The sequence below is a fragment of the Pezoporus flaviventris genome, unplaced genomic scaffold (assembly GCF_033815535.1).
Source record: "Pezoporus flaviventris isolate CSIRO_AGI_PZ_B2104156 unplaced genomic scaffold, CSIRO_AGI_Pfla_v1 ptg000002l, whole genome shotgun sequence".
Taxonomy (NCBI): Eukaryota; Metazoa; Chordata; class Aves; order Psittaciformes; family Psittacidae; genus Pezoporus; species Pezoporus flaviventris.
This window is the reverse complement of record NW_026892550.1, coordinates 32261695-32280827: the sequence shown is the minus strand read 5'-3', so window position 1 is coordinate 32280827 and position 19133 is coordinate 32261695. Positions and strand designations below refer to the sequence as shown.

General features: G+C 36.7%; 1 protein-coding gene across 2 annotated transcripts in view; it reads left to right on the top strand.

Moving 5' to 3' along the window:
* The window catches only part of TENM3 (teneurin transmembrane protein 3), a 1360315-nt gene that overhangs the window by 1077369 nt on the left and 263813 nt on the right, over positions 1-19133 (top strand). Inside the window, exon 9 of one of the 2 annotated variants that reach the window (XM_061474586.1) lies at positions 2606-2698. The exons of the other annotated variant lie outside the window; for it this stretch is intronic. Coding sequence (XP_061330570.1) covers positions 2606-2698 — 93 coding nt within the window. The remainder of the gene's footprint in view (positions 1-2605; positions 2699-19133) is intronic. 2 annotated transcript variants of the gene reach the window in all.

Genomic DNA, 19133 nt, shown 5'->3' with positions numbered 1-19133 from the left:
TTTGATTTACAGTATCGGAATAGGTGGGATTCACCTCCCTGCAGGTTTCCATTATTTCTGTGCTCTTCAGCAGATCTTTTTTGAAGACAGTCACTTCCCCACCCCTCCTTTTTTTTGTTTTTGTTTTCTTTTACATGAGCATTCAATCAACAGGGATCTTTATGCTCCATCCCTACCAGACTAATTATTTTTTGGTCATTAGATTTATGTCATCTAATGGGGTTTTTTTCTTATGTTTACTACTACATTGTTTTGCGTTACTTCAAAGAAATCAATGATTTTTAACATTTCACATCTAGGAGTGTTTTACAAGCATAAGTTCTGTGTGTGCCAATGTCAGTCTTATTTCTCAAAGTTAGCACAGGAAGGGTATGGTCTGGATGGAGTCTTTATTTCCTTTATGATAAACAGAGAGGAGCTCTACAATGTGGCTCAAGTACTGTGGGGCATAAATAGATGCACAAATCGTGTCAGATGATTTGCTTCCAAGTGTGTGTGTGTTGACTGTAGAGGAAGCATTAAAAAGCATTTTACCTGAGTTTATTTGTATGTCTGGACTACCAGGCATATACTACTTTCCACGTCATACACGTAGTTGTTACTGTAGTCTATTCCTATAAAGAAATTTTCTTTATCAAGATCATAAAAAGAACCATGTTTGTTTATCATGTTCCTAATGATAGTAGACCATGCTCTTTTAATAAAATGAGAGAATGTGTTTGGTTGATCTACTGATAAGACCGAGTTAAAAAAATGCTTCCACGGGCAATGCAAGTTTGATTTTTAAAACAAGCCAAATGAATATTCTGGACTTTCAGTTGTCACTGAAAACCCACTGACTAGAGTAATTTGAAATTAATCACTTTAGCAACTAGTACCTCGTGTGCTGAAGTGTGAAAATATAAAATGCAAAGAAAACCCAAATGAATAGTAGAAAGAGTAGAAAGTTCAGTAGAAAGAGTACTAATGTAATGCATGTATGCCATTAGGGACAAATCACAAACATCACGGTATTTTTGTAGATGCAGGGAGCTGTAGTTTAATTTTCTATCAGAAGGTGACTGCTTAAAGGTCATTTCCCAAAGCATAAGTCAGACTCTTTGGGGATGTATCCTTTAGCTTCATCTAACATTTCATTGACTGTATAAGCATTAAACTCTGCGAGGATGACAGGCTGTAGTAAGTGGATCCCAGGTGGGCCTTGGGATCTGCAGAGCCAGCTGTTCCCCAGCTCCGATAAGTCTTTCAGATTTGCAGATCCTTTTGCATCTGACATGGCATGCCAAGTCTTTGTACAGCCCAGTTGCTGATGTTTTAAAGGAGAACAGCTTAATAATTTATTAACTGCTACATTTCCTTTGGGCTTTATCTGTGTGATGCTGTTCAGTTGCTGAGAAGTGTAAATACATAGAAGTTAACAGAAGCACGGTCTTTGAGAAAGCCAAGGACCAGGGACTCCTGAGAGTCTATTGTTAGTTTACCTTGTATGGAAGAAAAAAAGTTCTGCTTTTTAAATCAGGCTGAAACATGTTTTGAGCCTGCTAACTTCATGCCCGTCTCAAAATAATGATAATTAACAGTGTAACAATGCATTTTGCTGTTTATATACATTCTAGCTACAGATACTTTTTAAACCTAGTATCAATTTCAGCCTTTTCTCATCTTTATCTAAGCATGCAGTGTGTACATGTATCAGCTGTTTCCCTTCAAATTCAAGAAACATATTCTTGTCCATCACCTGTACCTTTGTAATAGGTTAGTGTAGACTTATGCCAAGTTGTTAAATCTCCCAAAGGCCACCTGCTCCACTCTAGAAAGAAGAAACAGTACTTCAGCATTTCTTGTCTAAGAGAAATCAAATTCTGTCTTCCAGGTCCCTGAATAAATATGATGAAAAATGGATCATTTTCACACTTGGTTCTTTTCTGCCTACTGTCCGTTCCTGGAAAGTCAAAGCATAGTGCAGTCTTGTCTGTGCATATGGATTTATGGTTTCAGTTCAAATTTCAGTCCGTACTTTCTGTTACATATGTATGAGTAAGAGTTATGGAGTTATGATACAAAACTACAGAACTTTGATATCACTATTTTTAATAGTATTACTTTTAAAAGCTGAAGTAGTACAGTAATGAATTAGGATCTTTGCAATATTTGTTGCTCAGATACAAAACCATGATATTGCTGTACTGAAAAAAATAATTTTATTTAGATATTTAACTTAAAGACCCCCGGAATAGATGACGTGGGGTTTTCTTGGTAGAATAATACAATGGAGAGAAGATTGACTTCCTTTATTTCTTTTGTGTTAACATGTATGGGCTTGCAGAAGTTACTGTATGTTTAAAATATTAATTGCTTCTAGTACTAAAGATTAATATCAATATGAATAATAACTGTTCAGAAGAGAGATTGTAAGTGAAAAAGCTTTTCTATTGACTTGAAATAAAAGTTTTGCTATTTGGATACTCTCAAATACTAATTTGCACAGTGGCATCAGAGACTGTCTTTAAATACAGTTTAATTTCATTCTTCAGCCATTTGTAAAAAAACCTGCCAGCTAGAAATTTTCATAATGTTTAGTGCCTCCTCTCTTTTTTTCTGTCAGGACTCCACTTAAACTCCATGGAGGGACCAATAAGTATTGGGAAGCAAGGGGACAGTCCTCCTGCAGAAGAAACAAAAGAAGTGGGCTTTTTAGGTTTGTGGAAATCATCTACAGACAATTAGTATCAATAACAAAGCACTTACTTTGGTATTCATTTAAAATAAAACAATCAAAGAAACCAAAACAACCAAAAACCCCAAAAAACTAAAAACTGCTACTGTAAGCATTAACTAGTATGTTGTGCCTGGAAATATCTGTGTATACTGTCTTCATTATCTCTTGTGGGAGTGATCAATATATGCTGAACAACATAATTTGGTCCCTTATTTATGTTATTCAGCATCACGATACTATAAACCAAAGAAGTTGTTCTTGTTTTGTCATATTTAATAGCATTCTTCTTTGATTTAGGCATGCTTAATTCTGTTTATTTCTGATCTGTAACCAGGCAGAAATGAAATTCACTCATGAAAAAGAAACAAAATTTTAATCTAAATCATCCAAATGCCGGCTCCTCTGGGCTGCTTGGCTTTACCTGCTCTAGTACCCAAACCATTTCAGACAAAAAAAAATTAATTGGTTCAATACACAAGAATTATAATAAGAGGAAAACTACAGTTTTGAAATCACAAATTTAGAAGCTCTGTTTAACATCAGTTGCCAGGGTGGGAGGGGGGAGTGTTAACTTATTTCAGTTAATCTACTGAGGGTGGATGGGCCTGTGGTAATGTCTGCGTATCAGGTCTTTTGTGGACAGTTCTTATAAGAGATCTCAGTATGTTTCCTTAATGAGACTGGTTGGGATTTGTGGTTTATACTGGCTAATAAATACTACTGGCACCTTATTAATAAATAGCAACAGTCTTAGTCAAGAAAAGTATTGTTCCCAAGTGGGGATACTGATTTCCAAGGTGTAATTAGGTACCATGAAATAAATGGACAGAAAACTGTTTTTGAAGTCAAGCATGGGTGTATGTTTTCTCTCTGATTTGTGAGATTTACTCTTAGCAGGTAAACAGGTGATATTCATGGTTGATTATTTTCTGTGTCTCCCACCAAGTGCATCACGGAATATTTGCTAGTATACAAGTTTAACTTGGCAACCCTAGCATATACCTTGAAAAATTATTTGGTTGTGACAGAGGATATGATCAAAAGATTTGGGTCTACTTAGTTGGTGGCCTTTGAGGTCTTAATGGCCTCAGCCCCATTAGTCTTGGTATCACTATGTGTTATTATATTGTTGGGTTTTTTTTCTTTGCAAGGAAGCAGCAATACATTTATTTTCAAAATTAAATTGCAAAATAATCTCTTAGCACGTCTTAAAATTGCATCAATCTGATGGTTTATTTGGGCTGATCTGATTTTCAGAGTATTTTATTTGTGTTTTATTGATTAGTGAAAGCTTTATTTCTAGTCACCTTGCCACTGTTATTTAGAAATGCATTTGTGAAAATGGAATTGATTTTTCATCAAGCAGCCTTTATTTTTGACTACAGATAAGCCAAATTGACACTGAATATTCTTAAAGCATATGCAGTGGATTGTCTGAATTCCTAAACTGTCTTCTCAGGTACTTTGCTAATGTGGCATTGATCAATCTACAGATCCCCAACTGCAGAGAAGTGATAGGAATATTGGCCACAGGATGCACTATGGGCCAGAAAGATAAATTGTTTGGGTTGTCTTTTTGCAAGTTTAAGGTCACAATTCATTCATCTTGTTACTTTGCTGTATCCCTTTAGTGGCTTCAATTGCAGGATTAAATATTGAATGGTGGCAGATCATGGCTCTCCTACTTTGGCATTAGGAGGCTTCTCATGCTTAAAATGTAACGATGTGCACACAGAATGCCAAAGGTAGTCGTGCAGACGATCTATTCTGTAAAATTAATCCCACAACAACATTATCAGGCAATTCTTAACACATTGATTTATTCCTGATATGACACTTCTGAAACAAATGGATGAAATCTTGGCATATATTCAGCATCCTAGGAGGGTGAAAGTGGAATTGAACACTCTACAGAAAAGATCCATATTTAAAATTAACCCATTAAAAACTTAGTGAGGAAAACTTTAAGCTTTTTGCCCCTCATGCAAAGCTGGTCCATAAGAAACAAGAGCAGGGTGAGAGGGAGGATTCTTCCCCAGAGACCAGACAGTAGTCTGCAGATTCACCACACACTTTGTTTACAATAATGGTTGTGCCATTATACTTTTCAACTAGAGAAATGTTTCATGTTCCAGTGCCTCTGGCTTCCCTCGGAAAGGCTACTCTCTGCACCGCTGCAGGGCTCTGCTCCAAAGCCCCCAGGAAGGTGCAGCATCCCTTGCAGACCTTTGCCTCACCACTCTACTTTTCCAGTTAGCGAGCAAGTGTAGGCTTTGCAAAGCTTTTGTTTTTCTGCACTAGTGAAATGAACAAGAGAATTTTGTCTCTAATGATTGTCACCTGTACAAACTGTGTAAACACCGTCTTGTTTTCAAAGAATATTATATCCAGAATGTGAAAAGCTGCAGAGCTGTTGAAGTAGAAGGTGCATTTGCAGGTTTTATAACTAGCATGATGATATAGCAGGAATCAGCTACAAGAAGGAAATGAGCTGCTACTGATTCTTAGCCTTAATGCTGTTTTATAAAAGATTTCTAAATTGGCATAGTATTTTGTATGTTATGGAGGTTTTTGTTAATCAAGGGAGAGCCTTTGGATTTCAAGAGCATATGATTAACTTCAGCAAGTGAGGTGCATCTCCAGAAGTGAAAATATAGATTTGCTTTTTAAAAGTGTATCTAATGATGGGACAAAAGTGAGATGCAATCTAAGTCCTGCATCTGACTGCAACTGCATCTGATACTCTGTCACTGGGTGGAATTAAAAGCCTCAGGTTAGGTGCCTGTACTTCCTGATGGTGTATTTGTTACACTGCCTGTACAGATATCTTACACTGATACTCAGAAAAGGCTGAGCAATTTTACAGCATTATTAATGTAGCCAAGCGAGTTCCAAAGAAGGTGTTGCAGAAGTAATAGAACTTGCAGCCTGGGCTGTTAGGTGACACCTGAACATTCAAATTCTTAATGAACTTCTCCTTTGGATTTCAGTGCGTCAAGCACATCCATACTTTTTTGTGGAATTAGAAGGAAATGTCCTCTATGATGCAGTTTTTTGGCATCTCCTAAAACTAACTACAGATTATTAGGTTACTTACGCATACATACATATATCTGATACATGTATGTGTTAAAACTCTCTCTTTCCGAAATGATTTGAACCCAGGTATGTCATCTCACAAGGAACAATTTGAGGCTAATGGAGTCTCAGTAGTTCCATCAGTCACTCAGGATATGGAGGAATCTGGTACAAGTCCCACATCCAACTAAAATGTGCTTATGCAAGGAAGAACGGTTTTAATAGAGAAAGTTGACAGAGACCTGCCCAAAGACATCCTGTTAATGTCATGTTAATCTATCAGAGCACATTTCTTGAAAAAGAAGACATCTGTTTTCAAGTACTTTTCTTTCGGAGAATTTGATTCTGAATCACTCTTGTGCCATATAAAAGATATAAGAAGGATCCTTTCGTTAGCTTGTTCCTGATTCAGTTTGTGGGTGTCCATAAGTGAAGCATATCCCTAGTGCAGTTTTCAAAACAGATGTTATTGACTTGTTAAAGCAACGAGCTTAGTGAAACTAACTGACTAGAGATACTAGGACGAAATTGTTTCTAAGGTTTATTCTCAAACATTGATTTGGGTTGTGGTCTTAAGTATGAAAAACATATGCTAGGCCTGGTTCCGGGTTCTTAAATTAATGCTTTTTACTATGTTGCACTTACGTAAATATTAAGATGCATGAATTCTGGTTGCCTGCCTGCCAAAATCTAATCTGCATATGCTTACTACATATATACAGCTATTGTTCATGTGGTAATGTCTGTAAATATTCAGACTAGCTAATAAGATGATCACTTTCTTTACAGTTTTGTTGTGTGATTCTTTAAACTGGCTAAATATATTTGAACTTTATTTGTTGATTTCAGTCAGTTGAATTGAGAATTGAAATGTATTGATACTCAACATAGAATCATAGAATGGTCAGGGTTGGAAAGGACCTTAAGATCATCTAGTTCCAGCCCCTTGCCATGGGCAAGGACACTTCCTACTAGACCAGGTTGCTCAAGGCTCTGTCCAGCCTGGCCTTTAACACTGCCAGTGATGGAGCATTCACAACTTATAGAATTAAAAGATACATATGTGTTAGTAGGATTTCTTTTTTTCCTCTAGCCTAAATCCTTGTTTGTACCAAAGGCATATTTTGATTCATTTCGCTGTTGCTGACATTGTAGTATCATCAAAGTCAACATGAAATACAAGCAAAAGATCCTTTTTTGGGAATCAAGAACCCGTTCCAGTATTTGTGCTATAAATTCTTTTTTTTTTTTTCCTACTATCTGCCTATTGTTGTGCAAAATTCCTTTTATCTCATGGAGAATTACATGTAAGAATTAAGTGCAGAATATGCAGTAATTCAAATTTGAAAGAAAAATTTCTCCTTGGTGTTTGAAATTAGTTTTTTTTTTCGGAATATCACTGATACAATAACATCCCATATGAGAACATGCTTAAATAGCCACATGTGCTCCCTGAGTACATATTTCCCCTTAACATAGATTACAGATAAATTGCTGCATATGTGTTATAGTGTAGGCACCGCAAATTATCCTGGAACTCTCTTTTGGTTGTGGTGAAAATGTTTCTGCTGGACTTGAAGATGAAATAGCATGTTATATTCTTAAATCTACAGGGTGAAAAATCACTGATTATATGAAAAGTTGGCTGGAATGGTTTTCCTTATTTTAAAATACATACTTTAAATGTTGATTTTTTTTTTTTCCTTAAAAAATTATTTCATTTGCTTATTTCCTTTGTCTAGCTTTCTTTTAGCACCATAGATTTAATAACCACATTATCTCATACTTAGTGGCCTTATTTGGTATTGTTTCAGTTTTCTCTGTTGGTTTGGCATAAAATTCAAAGTGCAAGTTTGGATGTGAAAAGCACTGCTGGAGTGGAGATTTGACTCCTGATATATAAGTGTGTGTGTTTTTATATATTCATATATATGTATAAAAAAATGCGAACCAGCACTCCTCTGTTGATAAGCAATGTATGTGACCCATGATGGGCAACTTTCTGTTCTGCTGGAGCTAAATATTACAGTTGGAGCATGCAGGCTTCTGGTCCACTGTACTTGGAATAGATTAGGGAAGTACTTTCCCAGCTGTAAGGGTTTTGGTTTGGGTTGTTCCTTTTTTTCCCCATGACGGATTATAGATAAATTGATATGCAAGTTTATTGCAAGGTTCCTCTAAGACCCCTAGCTTTTTATGAATGGAAAGGTCATTTATAAATGTTTAGCATCACTGTAGTTTATTATTTTTCCATAGGACAGGATTCCTGTGTTTTCTGTAAGGGACCACAATCAGATTTTACAACCATGTAGTTTTAATGTTGCACATATTACCTGTGTTTAGGTAACTGAAGACTGTAGAGAAAAATATGTTTCCTTTCAGCTCATGGAGGTCTCTTTTATTCATACATTACAATCTCTTTTATTCATACATTACAATCTCAAACCAGAACACAGACTTTACCAAGGCAATAAGTCTTCAATTCTGTGCTATTTTACAGGGCCAGTCTTTGCCTAGCATATGGTTTTCTGTATCGCTAAAGTCTTCCAAACAGTTTTCTCTGACAGGTCTGATACTTCTTTGCCTGAGTGACTTTGAAGTCTGATATTTTATTTTTTTTTTGTGGAGCACTGTTTGAACCATGGGGTCATATTGATGCTTGGTTTGGTCGCTCAGTTGTACTTCATATTTGTCTTTGCAGGTCTTAGTTGCTGAATCATATTCCTTAGGGCATAACACATCTCTCGGTCATTATAACATCTAGTTTGTTATTATCTACTTTTAAGGCATTAATACTAACTAGAAAAGTCTTTACCCAGGAAAGGTCCAGAACTTGAATGTGTGCAGCCATAAGTTATGTTAATTATTGCAACATAAAATGTCAATCAGTAAATTTGGGAGTTAAAGCAATAAAACCAGCTCAGTGATCTGATAGAGATATTCAACATCAGGCACTGAAATTCTTCAAGCATTTCTTCCCTGGTTTAAAGCTCCAAAGTCATCTTGGATTTTATTACTAAGGCTTGGTAGCAAAGTATGTCCCTGTATTTGTGTTATCACTACATCCAGAACACCCACACTCAGTCTCACACCATCTCCAACTGCAAAGCTGTCTATCAGTATTTAAAGGCGTATCACCAAAGTTTAGAGCAGTTTCCCAAGATCTTATGAAAGTGTGAGGGTAGGAAGAGTTCTTAATCATAGCATGTTTTGTATATGAGAGAGGAAATAATCTTCCGATATTCCAAAGCAGGCAATCAATGAGAACCCCAACTATAACTGAGAGAGCTTCTAAACGATTTGTATAGAACATGTTCTCCAGCATGCAAACATATCCATGACCAGTGCCATGTTTCAGATTTCTTACATAAAAGAGAATGGCTAGATTGCTTACAAAGTCCAAGGTGCAGAACTGTACTCCCACATCAAGGCATTACTAAACTTAGAGTAGGAAGAATGTGAAGTGTCTAGTTCACACACATTGATGTGGGAATACCATGCAGTTAGGACTCACAAGATTTCCTCTTGAGAGGTTTAGGAAAGATGGTTTTTCTTAAACTAGAGGATGTGTTTGTTAGTGGTGCACAGCTGTGTTAAGTACCAACCTCTCTGTATTCAGTGGTCCATGAGGCTTTAGATATGTAGATTCATTTCAGTGTGTAGTCCTGGACACAGATGTGAGATAGTTCTATCATAGTAGTGTTTGTGTGGTGCATAGGTAGAACCCAAACATACTTTACCAGAAGCATCTAACTGGTGTTTTGCCTGTTTATAAATTGCACCATACTGTTGGATTTAGCCTGCACAATACCGTATTTCCAGGTGCCGTTTAACACAATACTCGCCCAAGAGAAGCGAGTCTGCTGTTTCACAGTGGGGTCTGTTATTTCACAGGGTAGTACAGTGGCTCCTTGTTCATTTGTTAGTGTTCTAAGACAAGCTGATTTATTGCCTTGAAGGGAGAGGAGTATGGGCTTGCAGTATATTTAATAGCTTAAGAAATATCAATCTTTTGTGTACGCAATCTAGTAGCTCTCTTCTCTGAGATGCTTCTCGAAGTTTTGTGTTGAAGTTTGGTAAATACCAGGGGGTAGATCAGGTTCTTGCAAGTACTGTGAAACATTATTTTGATAAGACTTTCTGAAGCTAAATGATTTTGAGGCATTGCTTGTGGGGAGTATTGGCAATGCGAATACAGTGAGATTGAGGCAACTGTCATCTGGCAAAGAAAGTAGTCTTATTCAAGTGTCAAAACTGACAGTAGTTGATAGGGACAAAACTAACTGGTTTTCTTCCTCCTATGCATTTTCCAGAGTTTGTTGCCATCTAACAGTAGGCTAGAAACAGTCCATGTTTCCCTTCAAGTGCATGAACTCCACCTTTCACACACAGACACATGCCCATACTGTTTTTCCTAGTAAGTGTCTTGAGTAGACAGGATATAAAAGAGTCTTTTTGGAGAGTACAGAGAATAACTGTCCATATTCCCCTGAAAATAACATGATGTGCCTCCTAAGTAAGGACTGCTTTTATGAATAGGTGCATAATAGAATGTGTATACATGCTCTAGCTTGCAGTTTCTGCCTGCTGTCTTGTTAAAGGTCTTGTTAAAACCTGCAGTTGTCAATATGGACAAGTGTACAGTGCGTCATTATATCACAAATACCTAAGTTTGTTGCTTTCTGTAGTATTTGTTCATGTGTGGTACAAAGACCTGAATATGAGAGCAAATGGGAAATGATATTGTGTGTCATAGCTTAGTTTGCATATCAGTTACTGTGAGATCCATTCCCCTCCTTTCCTCTCCTTTTCTCTTCCTTCGTACTAGTGAAATTTAAATATGTAGTCTGGGGAATTTGCTGAGGAAGTAAAGTTTTCCAGGGAGAACCAAACTGGATATTGCGTTTCCAGCATGGAGCAACCAGGGAAGCTTTGTCCAATGCTGGTTTACCACCTTGTGTGTGTTCATCAGTGCGCTGTAATAAGATGGCATGAGGCACTGTTCCTCCTTAACATTCCCCTGCACTAGGTAAGGTTGGTTTTAGCTCTTTTCTGAAAGTCAAGTTGTAAGAAAACCAGCTGATGCTTTCTCCTCTAGTTCAGCTGCTCCTACAACGTACCCCTCAGGAGTGCTAAGTCCTGTCAACAGTCTGTGGTTTTCAATTACAGGGCACAGACAACTTTTCAGGGACCTGCAAAGGTAACCAAGAAGATTGAGCTTGGCAAGATTAAATTTGCTCTGTAGAGATCTCCATCTTCACAGGAAAGTTCTTAAGGCTCTGTGAAGAGGGAGAAAAAATAAAAAAAAAGTAAAAATCCTGAACTGCACAGATTTCCTGAAATGACGTATGTCAGGATAGTTCAAAAATAGCATCTGGCCTCTAGGCACCAGAATGCACTGCCTTTTGCCTGGTGGAAGAAAAAAATCTTTGGTAGATGATTAGAGTTATGTTTCTTACATAGTTACATAGTTTATAGGTTTCTTCATCCTATATGAATTTGTCAGGCTGTATTGATATTCACTGGATATTTGTTATGAGTAGCAAGTTTGTGTGTCTGATGGCTTAAGATGAGATACTGTGTATCTGCGTTGTCTTCCTTTCTCAGTTATGGATTTCTCATTCTTAAAATGATGAATATAAGAACTGCTGTTTTAGCTAAAAAAAAAAAAAAAATTGTTCAACTCCTGTGTATATAGTACTATGTTTATGGAATATATCCTTTGGATGCTTCTGAACTAGTGACATAAGCAGATTTTACAGATAGTGAAAAGTAGAAGTGAAAGTAGTAGCATTGGAAGTGTTTCTTGTATTCACTGAGAAAGACACTATTAAATGGTGTTTATATAGTGGTATTAATCAGAATGGATTTCTTACCTCTGTAAGGGTCCACGTATACACTTACACCAGTAAGCGTATTAAAACACAATCCTTACTGGAGTAATATTATACACTTTTTAATATTTGCTAGGCTGTATTTCCTATACAACAAAGGGTCAGAAATCAGATTTGGGCTGTGCGGAACTGCTGCTTTCCACTTTAGCACGAGGGAGACAGCATTCCAGTTACCAACTGAGCAAAATATTAATCGTGGCATACAGTTTGCATTAATTTAACATTTGTGATGCTTAGTGGCTGCAGCTAAGGTTCAACTCTGCATGGCAATGGACATATGTACCCAATCTGCTGAGATGGCACTGACCTGTATCAGGAGAGGGGTTACTTGGAATTAATTTTCATTAGCTGTTTTCCCAGTCTGTCTCTTTCAGCTGTTCCTCATGTGAGTTATTCTTGCAAAATGCAGTATATATTTTTGACAGCAAGGCTGCAGGAAGCGCAGCTTGCAGCTTAAAGTAGACAGAGAGGTTTAGTATTTTGCCGTAACAGTCTAGAAAGTTGTAATATATTCCCAGAAATCAGTAAGTGTAGTCAGAATGCAGTTCACTCACAAACTAAAAGCTCTGCAGTTGTTTTTTCCAATAGCTGGCAGCCTGTGGGCCTAAATTGTTATGGCCCTTTGTCCCTTCCTTTGTCACCAAAGGTCCCACCAGGAATAGTTACCGAAGATTCTGGCCCTCCGTGCTGCTGCTGCTACCATTTGTATGTATTGCTGAATTTGAGAGAATTACAAACTGAACATAGATATCCTCAGATACACCCGCTTATAATTCCTGAAATATCTGAACAGAAATGGTCATTGCGAGACTATGTAAAGTACTATCTGAGAAGTCAATCACATGTGATCCAAACGCCAGACCGCTTCACAGCAGTTTAAATATAGTATAGTAATATAATATAGTATAATAAATCACGTTAAAAATGTTTTTCCCAAGCTATGTGAACAAAATCTTTATTCAGCCAAGTGAAATCTGATTTTATATGAAAGAACTCATAAGCCATCTTTTAAGATGTTATGTTCACTGTCAGGAACAGTAGATGCATGTACATTATATCAAATAGTATCTTTATTCCCCTTTCCAGTTATTATATATCCCCTCTCCACTTTAAGCTATTTTTTCTAATTGACTTTTCATGCATTCATTTTATTGTACTAGAAGTTTAATATTTAAGCTGGTTAACATGCTGCTCGATTAGTAGAGGGCCAGACCCTGCTACACATTTTTATCATGTAATTTTATAGACCTATCTGCACCTAGTTAATCTTTTTCTCTTGTGAACCCAATCAAATTGCCTTTATCTGAAGTACTTGTAGTTCCTTAGAGGCATAGATTTCCACTGGAGATCTATATTCTCATTATGGTTGATGATTCTGGCAATTTTATTTTTATGTGGTGTAGTCCTCTAGTCCATCAGGGCTGAAGATGTGTGAACTAGGGCATAAGGTGGAGAATTTTTGTTGCTCTTCTGGAAATTAAGGTCTCAAAATGCAGGTTTTGTGTATTTGTCAACTATGATATAGCTGCTGATTTGCTAAGTTACACCCTAATGTGGCTCAGGAGGCTTGGACACTGTGTACTGCTGGGTAAGAAACCCTCTATCATCTAATCCACAATGAGCCCAGTCTGCCAGGAAGGTTAGGGACCTGGGGTGGGTACAAGTCTGAGCATCATCAGGTGCAACTCCCTTATTAGTACGAGGACACTGAAGGTTGTTTTAGATGGATATAAGCACTGTGGTATCTAGTGATCCTTGCTCAGAGAAGCTGCTTCTTACTGAGACCCTGATTCAAAGAAGGATTGGGAACATATATGGGGTTGTGCCAAGAAATGATATTTGGGAGCAAATGGTTTACTGTGGTTCCCTAATGGAAGCTGTGGGCATGAAGGGCACCTTGTGTCAGTCACATGCTGCAGGAATGGCTGCAGTGTGTTTGGATATGGGTGAATGGCAGCACAGGAAGCTCTGCAGGTGTCATGGGCTTAGGAAACAAGAGGTCCGGCTGCTGTGACATGGGGGAAGGATATGAGGGTCATAAATGGAGTGGAAACAACATATGCAGTGGAGTAGCGAGAACTACATTTCTGGATTTCTCTCCCCTTTAAAATCTGTTGTTATTTTGAAAAATAAGGTTACCTTAGATTTGAGCCAGCATGGTGTTCCTTTTGCCTTTTCTAATGCAACTTTTTGACTCCCAGGAACAACAGAAAAAAAAAAATCTTGAGTGTTGTGTTTGTTTTATTTTGTTTGTGGTTTCGAAGGATGTATTTAAGAAGTCAGGAAAAACATATTTTGGTTTCAAATTAAAATGTTTTGATTTCAAATTAATGACTTTGGAAACTGGGAAGGATTGCTGTTTCACAACTTAGAAACATTATTCCTTTCCTGTTATTACCAGGCTATTGCAGGCATACACTTAGCAAATACCAGAAAGCCCGAGTTTCACTGCAAACCCCTTTACATATATTTTTCAGGCAGCAAGTCAATGTGGAAGCATTTATATAGCTGCCTCTCCACTAAGCTCGTTGTATCTGTCTTTGGTCATGGATTTGCTCTGTTAATATGTCATAGACCAAGCAGGTTACTAATCAAAGGTTAAAGGTGACTTGCTGAAATGGAGCTATCTAAGCCAGACTTAATGTGAAAAGGCAAAGAAAAGCAGAGAAAAGACAAAAAAGAGAGAACAGCAACAGCTTTTTCTACAACCTGTGCTGTGAGAGTGAGGTTAGCCTGCATATTCCTGGCATATTTTGGTACACTTTACTCTATTTTAGCATACCTGAAATATATGTATACCAGCATGGGTTATTTCTGTTTGTTAGGTGTTTGTCTAAGACCAAGCATTTCCTTGAAGTCTGATCTGAGTCTTCATCACTTTAATATTTATAATAGGTGAGTAAAATACAGGTAGCAATGTTTACGAGAAACCAGTGAGAAGATCAGGCTTATTTATACTAAGCAACGCAGATCAAAAATGTCCTAGTTTGTACTGACCCCAGCTGATAGATCTGCATGTTAAAAAGCAGCACTCCACAGTCTTGCCACTTTGGGTGCAGAAGTCTGTCTGCATTAGCCTGGAGCTTCACCCACACTAATAGACCTTGTCAAGAGGTGTAGCATAGTGCTAACGTGCTTTGATGTTTTGCAGCTCAGAGGTACTTGCATACTTGCCAGGTCAGGTATCCTAGCATCCAAATGTAGATATCTATCCTTAAAAATTTAATTTGTAAAATGTTTTTGTAATAACTGGAAGGCAGGCATGTCCCTGTTTTAAAAAAATCATTAGCAAATACTTGGAAAGTAAGTTTTTTGCTAAAGGTGTTTGTTTTTAAATCTGCTCTGGTTTCTGAAAACAAAAAGTAATCAAGAAATTGAAGAATCAAGATGCAAGTTGCAGATTCTTAATTGTCTTTTCACTACCATAGTTACCTGTGTGTTGGGTATATCATAATTGTGGTTAACAACCCACTGGTTTTATCAAGAAATGAGATTTTTTTTTTCCATATGGTAATTTAATAAAAGCATATAAGTACTAAGATGGGGTGAAGAACACCCTTTTTATCAAGTGAAACAACATTTTGATATTAGCACCCATGGAACTAGTATATACAATATTTTCCTAGTCATTAAAATCATTACTAGTGAATAATGTGTTTTGAAAAAGCATTGTAAAACAATATGTAGCCTTTCAACTAATTTCTTTCATGTCATTTCATTCAATTTAAACCTGTTTGACACTGTCCAAGTTAACAAGTTGCTCTCTTCTGTTCAGCACCTGCTGGTGGCAACCCGTAAACCAACATCTCATCCAGAAGCATGAAAGACCTCATTAAATCTATTTTGCGTGAGTTAACAGATCTCCAAATTAACCTTTCTTTAAAAATAGAATAAAATAAGGTAGTAAAGGTCAGCCTTTCTGTACAACGAAGTTTGCTGACCACAGAGATTTTCAAGCCTGATGGCACATTTGTCTGCACACTTGTCTCATCATTTTGGCAGTGATCTGTTTGATGCCAACGAGGAATGCTAGGGCTCTGGCTGAAATGTATTAGCAGTAGTTTGTTTTTTTTTTTTTAAAGCAGTCAGTGAGAAACGGAAGAGAAAATGTCTTTACGTTCATTTTTTTTGCAAGAGCAGTAAATTGTTGATGTGAAGTAATTCTTGTGAATAACTGGAGAGACAAGTGCTCATCTCTCCATTCACTTGCCAGCTCTTTAAATGGCAATACAATCTTACATTTTATGTTTGATTAGTTGGAATTCTCTGTATTTCACTAATGGGTAAATACAAATAAATCTATTTTGACACATTAGTTACAGAAAGATTACATAAGAAAGCCATGTCTTACTTCAACATGGACTGTTAATGGTTTAAGACAATTAATTAGACATCTCAAGGCAAAAACTAAGCCCATATATGCTGGTAGTCAAAATGATATTCAGGTATGCCTGAAGATGTAGGCAAAATTTATTTTAAGCACATTACTTTTTCGGTATAGAGTATAGAGCTAATACACTGCCAATAGAAATCACAAGTGTAATTCACCTACATTACATATAAAAGACAAAATTTGCAAATGGCAATGTCTGTAAATAAAAACACTTCAGTAACATCAAATAAAAACAGATGAAAAAGATAATGAAGCATTAAGAAGAAAAATGAAGATGCTAAGAATACAAATCACATTTTAGTGACAACAACATTACAGCAACATCTATGCTTTAGGGTTTGCGTGTGTCTTACAGAGAACTAAAATATGGCTATAAAATATTTCAAGTAAAAGACAGTGCAGAGTGCAAAACAATTTATTTCATTGGTTAAAATTACTGCTACACTGAACCAGATTCATTTTTTTCTTGCCCTTTTTATTTCGGGTTACACAATTTGAATAACAAATAATATGCTTCCACTGAAAAAGTGCATCGTATGGTGGGGTCCTCACCCTTTACTCACTACCTAACAGGACATGTTAGCATTAAAGTGTTTGGGGCTTGGTTCTGAAAACCTCTTCAGTGTTGAACTTCCTCAAGCATCTATGACACAAAATCACACCACAAAATGACTCATTTAGAACCTACCTATAATATAGAAGTTGAAAAAAATTATCATGGGGAATTCAATGGAGAGATTATGTTCTGTATGTCTTATGCTGCCAGTACTAAAATGACTTTGACATTTAAAAAATCATACATAACTAAAATCTTGGTACAATAAATTCTTTATTAAACATAATATTGGTGGATAAAAAAGAAGAAAAGAAAATCACAGTTAATGTTGGTTTAGGTGAGCCAACAGATTTATTTATGGCTTTGTTAAATAGAGGAAAATGAAAATCAGGAAATATTCTCTGAGTGAAAAACTTTAATGTAAAATCTGTCTCAGTAAATTAAAAAAACATTTTACAAACTCAAAAAATATTCAAATCCAAACCTGAAATGAATAAATTTGTACTGAAAACTGCCTTAGACAGGATGCTAAATAAATCAGTTTCAGAGGATGCATATTGAAGAACAACTGGAGGAGAGCATAAGTTGATGATAACGAGCATGTGTCAGCTAAGAAATTCAGAAAACTGAAGAGGCAAGAGAACAAATTAAGGAGAAATCCATAGCCAAGTAGATTGAGTGGCGAGTTATGTTATTTGGGTTTTTTTCCTTTTCTTTAATTGGGCAGATACTGGGCTGTGGCTGTGAAGACGAAAAGGAATTAAACGAATCCTCACAGTGTTGACCAAATCTAAGCAAAAATAGAAGAATTCCCCAGAGTAAGGCATAAAATTCTGATGCATTCAATAAATATCTTCTGTAAACAGATGGAGGAAGAGAAGGCAAAGGTTGACAGATCATATGGTAGAATATGTAATTTTTTCTATGGAAATATTATATTATAGCTATTAATACTGGATGTTTTCAAGTGCTATGACCAGGTATCTTCATTCAGGACTGCAAAAATATGTATGGGAACAGCAGGCAGACATAAGGCAGATAAGACTGCAAACATTGATGCCAATTTCTAGTAAGGTTCCATTAAGAATATTACAAGAGCTGGCTGGAGAGCTCTTGCAGTTGTTACTGTTGACTTCCATGAAGTTGTATAACACTGGAAAACTTTCAAAGAAATTAAAAGTAAGAAAGTGCTGTTTCCTATGCTTTATAAATACTGACCATGTAAAGTTTTACAAGGGTGACTTTCTCTGGCAGAATAACTGACTGAACAATGCAGAAGTCATTCATGAGAATTTTAACGTTAATACTTAATATTCAGTGGCAGTTTAAAATCAGTACTAATTTACCACTGAAGCCATCCCTACGGTTTTATGAAAGATTTTCAATTGCCAGAAGGTTTAATCATGATTTTTTTATCCAAAAATCAAGTTAAACCAGAAATGTAAATAATGATAGTTCTGTGGACAGTGTTCTATGTGGTTGCAGTGGTATCTTCAAGTGTGACTTTCATTTCTAGCATGCAAAATATAAAGACCATAAACCTTGGCAGGTTTACACCATATTATGACTTGAAGAATCACAGAATGGTTTAGACTGGAAGGGACCTTTAAAGATCATCTAGTTCCAACCCCCTGCCACAGGCAGGGACATCTTCCACTAGACCATGTTGCTCAAAGCCCCATCCAGCCTGGCCTTGAACACTTCCAGTGATGGGGCAGCTGTTTTCTAGGCAAACTGTTCCAGTGCCTCACCACGCTCATAATGGTAAAGAATTTCTTCTTTATATCTAACCTAAGTTTCCCCTCTTTCAGCTTGAAGCTATTCCCCTTTGTCCTATCCTTTACATGCCCCTATAAAAAGCCCCTCTCCAGATTTCTTCTAGGCCCCGTTTAGATACTAGAAGGGTGCTCTAAGTTCTCCCTGCATAAGAAAAGAGCCTTCTCTTCTCCAGGCTGAACAAGCCCAATTCTCTCACCCTGTCTTCATAGCAGAGGTGCTCTAGCCCTCCAGTCATCTTTATGGCCCTCCTGTGGATTGACTTCAATTGTATTCTTCATTTAAAAACCTTCATGAAGAAAGATACTATTAAATGTTTTTTATAATGTCTGTTTTATTTCCAGCAGCTGTCTGGAGGCTGTTCTTTTAGAACACATAGTTAGAATAATTGATATGAAGCCTTTTGAATTGGTAAGGAATGTGATCCTTCAGACCATCTGCAAAATGGTGGCCTTAGAATAAAAACAAACAAAAGAAGAACTAGGTACTCACTGTATTAAATCTTTTTTTCTCTCTATGATTTTTTTCATTTTACCTGTAATAGAAAAAAAATCTAACCTTTAAATGCTTTGATTTGAACAATTTTTCATGATGCAGCTGTCTCAGGATTGTTTTAGTTCAGTTTAATATTTCTTTTGATTCATTGTTTGTTTTTGGAATGTTTTGTTTTGGCAGTTTTTGTTGGGTTTTGTTTATTTTGTTGTTCTTGTGACTTTT